At 40.5% G+C, this 3,970-nt stretch overlaps 1 protein-coding gene across 1 annotated transcript in view; it reads left to right on the forward strand.

Annotated features, from left to right (window-relative positions):
* Positions 1 to 3,277: 3,277 nt before the first annotated feature.
* The window catches only part of nop9 (NOP9 nucleolar protein), a gene marked incomplete at its 5' end in the record, with an annotated part of 14,803 nt that continues 14,110 nt past the window's right edge, over positions 3,278 to 3,970 (forward strand). The window contains 1 exon segment of the mRNA XM_014004496.1: positions 3,278 to 3,555. Within this exon segment, the coding sequence (XP_013859950.1) occupies positions 3,336 to 3,555 (220 nt within the window).

Raw genomic sequence — 3,970 nt, forward strand, 5'->3', positions numbered from 1 at the left:
CACACACACACACACACACACACACACACACACACACACACACACACACACACACACACAAACCACTACAATTCTGGGATGCACCTACAGTAGTAGCATTACATTTATTAGGAATAAAGACATTTGTGCGTGCAGGGGTCATTATGCTACACATTCTCACTCCCAAGTCGTCACATATTGACGCTTAAGGTAAGGTTCCCTCTGCGTCTTATTTTGACGCGCCGGGTACCCCCTCGCGTCAGTCCTTGACGCCCACGGCTTTTCCGGGTTGCGCCACCAGGGGTCTTTGCGTCGGAGGTCTGAGGTTAACATGAGGGATCAGGATTAATGGTTAAGTTTAGGTACTGGGATCAGGGGTAGGATGTCCATGGTGAATATTAGGTCTTTTTACGCTTTAGAACATGTTCACCTGAATTTCGTACATTTTCTAAAAAATGGTTAATTTTAGCTACTACGGTCAGGGACAGGATGTCTAAAGTGAACAAAGGTAATTTCAGGCTTTGGAACGGTCGTTTTTGCGCATTTTAGACACTTTCTGAAAATATGACAACAGCTTCCGCCCCATCTCGTCAGTAACTGACGTGACGGGGGTACCCTGCGCGTCAAAATCGGACGTAGAGGGAACCTTGCCAAAGCGTCAATATGTGACGACTTGGGAGTGAGAATGGGTTGCATTATGTTACCGCTTTGCAGCATCTAGTTTTTCTTTTTATTTTCAGTGATATTTGGTCAGTCAGCACAAAAACAGCTGCACCGATCAACATGAAATTTGGAGGGCTTTAGATGAGTCTGACCTACACTATGCCAGCCAATGGTTTTACGATAGACCCCATATTTGAGGAGGGGGCTCCTTTCAAAGAGGGGGTGTCTGGACATGCAAAAATGCTTATAACTCAGAAAATGTTCAACATAGAAGCTTCAGATTTCTTTTGTTGTTTAGCTCTGATGAAGCTCTATCCATCAGGCCCACCAATCAGTGCTCCCCACCCCCGCCAGACCCCCAATTCATCTTAAAAAGGGGTATCTGGACATACAAAAATGCTTATAGCTCAAAAACTAATAAACATAGCTTCAGATTTCTTTTGTTGTTTAGCTCTGATGAGGGGCTATCCATCAGGTCAACCAATGCCTCACCCTCACCCCCCACCCTCCAAAAAAGAAAGGTCCCCCACACAAACCATTACAATTTTGGGATGCACCTATAGCATGATATTCATTGGGAATAAAGACTTCTGATTTCTGGTGCATTTGCCCGTGCGGGGGTCATTATGTTACCGCTGTGCGGTATCTAGTTTTTCAAATGATTGACACGTAAAGGTTTTGGCCATCTCTTAGAAATGTGAGGCGTTTGAATAATGCCTCGTGAAAAAAATATTCCAGGTCCGTATTATACTGAGAATTACACATAAAATCCTTGATTAAAAAAAYACAACCTTGTACTAGATGAATGTGCAGATGAATAAAGTCCTCCTCATTATTGCCTGAAGGCAAAGGCAGAGCAATAATATTTTTGTATTTCCTTTCGTCAGCAAAACATCTCATGAGTTATCATACGGACTCAGAAAGTAATCCCTGGCTGAAGAACTGATCAACATTTGGAGCCAATCCAACCGAAGATGGCTGCCACAGCTAATCGATACTAGCCAGCAGAAAATGACTGCAGCTCAGTCAGTTTAACAGGAATTGAAGGTTTGATGCGGTAGCTGAGAGTCATCTGAGCTTAACATTTTTCAATATAAAACTGCACATAACGTTACAGCTCCATAATTTCCCAATATCAGATGATCTCAGACTAAACCGCAGGTGCTTTCCTTCAAGAAATGCTAGGTCCATAATAAATATCTGCTTGACTGGTGGAATATATTTTGTACATTTAAACTTTAAAAGTCTACTTTTACAATTAGCCAGCAGCCCTCCTTACTCTGAGCCCCATCAGTTAGTAGGTCAGCTGACAGTAAATCAAGGCCGAGTTAAATKAACAAAACCTGCAGGCACTGATAAGCCTTATCAGAGAATAAAATGCTTCCATGTGTGCAAAAGAAAATGAAAACACGCTGTTACTAAAGCACAGCTGGACTCTGATGATTATAGGCCAAGTCCATGCAAACATTTGGGACAATAACTGCATCTTTGGTTTCACTTAAACTTCTAAAGTGTGTCCTGATATTTTTTGTTGCTTCTTGAGAGTAACAGGAACTTTGCTCAGAGTCTTTTTAATAGAAACAAAAACTTGTGGAAAACTTTTGGTGTTGATTTTATATTCATCAAGCTATTTGATGGCTCGTTTCTCCAAGATGCAATGGAACTCAAAAAGTGGACTTTGACTTTCTGAAATCAAACTTATAAAGCTGAAATGACAATAGCGAAATATTTGTTTTCAAAAGTTTTAAAGTTTTTATTTTTTTATAAATAATTTCGGCAGAGCTCCATGAATCTGACTGATACAGTTTGTGTCCTGCATAATAAACCACGACAGATTCACATCAGTTTAACATAAAGCAGGAGTTCTCTCATCAGCCTGTACTGCCATCTACTGGCGAACAATATAACTGCATATATATTATATGTTATATTTTAAAAATAATAATTAAAACAGATTCGATTTTATGATCGTATTTTAAAAAGCATTTATTAGATTTAAGTTTTAATTTTTGAATTTTCTGTTCCAATCTGCCCTTCGGCTTGCTGAAACTTCATTAGCACCCCCTGGTGGCCACTACTTTCAACTCGCCTCAATTTACGTCATCACTGCGCGTCCCAAACATCCATTCCCTTCCGAAAAGACTCGTCGCACGTGAGTTTGTTTTAGATATTTTAACCTCGTTGTTTAACAGTCCATCTTTATTCTACCCAATAAACAAAAGGTCTCAGTTTTAATTCAACACCATCTACTGTTTTTGACTCGTTAGCTCGTAAATTAGCATGAAAATGTTTCTTATTAGCTTCGAAATGTCCTTTTTTTTGTATTACTGACAAGTACATGATAGCCGACCTAAAGCTGGACTTAGGCTTTTATCAGAATCCGTTGTAGTTTACTATTTGGTTCCCATCGATCTAAACGATCAGGAAATACTTTTTCACTTTAAACATCTCAGTACGTCCTATTCGAGTTTTCTGCTGAATCAGATCACTAAAATTATTTTGTTTATTTAATAAATAAAGCGGTTCCTCCTGTGAGAACTTTTTATTTCAAGTGCTATTTTCAACRTGATTATTGCAACTCCCACTTCTTTTCGGACTGATTCGTGTTTTCTCATCACTGTCCTGTTTTACTCAGACAAGACCGAACATCTGCAACACTCTACGTACATCCAGCCTCGCCGAGCTTCAGAACAATGCTGGCAAAAGAGGAAAAGCAGCAGAAAGGAGAACGAAGCAAGAGGAGACACCCGGGTGAAGACGGGAGAGGAGAAAAGAGGAAGAGAAAGGATGGTGAAGAGCGACCAGGAGCTAAGAGAGGCGCTGGGAAGATGCGACTGGATGCAATGAGTGTCGGCTATTTCCGCCGGGTCGGGGAAAGACTCGGTGACGGCTTCGAAGATGATGAGGAGAGAGGTGAGGAGGATTGATTTTCTCAGGTAAAGTTCATCATTAGTCAGCCAGGAGATCCAGGGCCAGGTGTTCTGCCGGAAGCTAAATAACATCATGTTAGATCAGTTCTAAAAGAGGCCTATGTTTATAGGAAGTACGTTGAGATTAACGTGTCTTTTTTAAGGGAAACCTGGTGAAGATGACACATGATTACAAACTTACAAGCTAAAAGCGCACAATTGAAAAAGAACCACTGTGAAGGAACATAATAGCTGAAGAGCAGCAGTTGCACTTTTCAATTACAGAAAACCTTTTTAGAACTTTAAACTTCCTTAAAGAGTCAAAAACATTAAACTTTAGTATGGACTGAATGGGCCTCATGCAAGAACCGTTCGTACGCACAGATCTGTTCTTAAGTTGTGCGTACGAGTGATTTAGG

The sequence above is a fragment of the Austrofundulus limnaeus genome, unplaced genomic scaffold, assembly GCF_001266775.1.
Source record: "Austrofundulus limnaeus strain Quisiro unplaced genomic scaffold, Austrofundulus_limnaeus-1.0 Scaffold24, whole genome shotgun sequence".
Classification (NCBI taxonomy): Eukaryota; Metazoa; Chordata; class Actinopteri; order Cyprinodontiformes; family Rivulidae; genus Austrofundulus; species Austrofundulus limnaeus.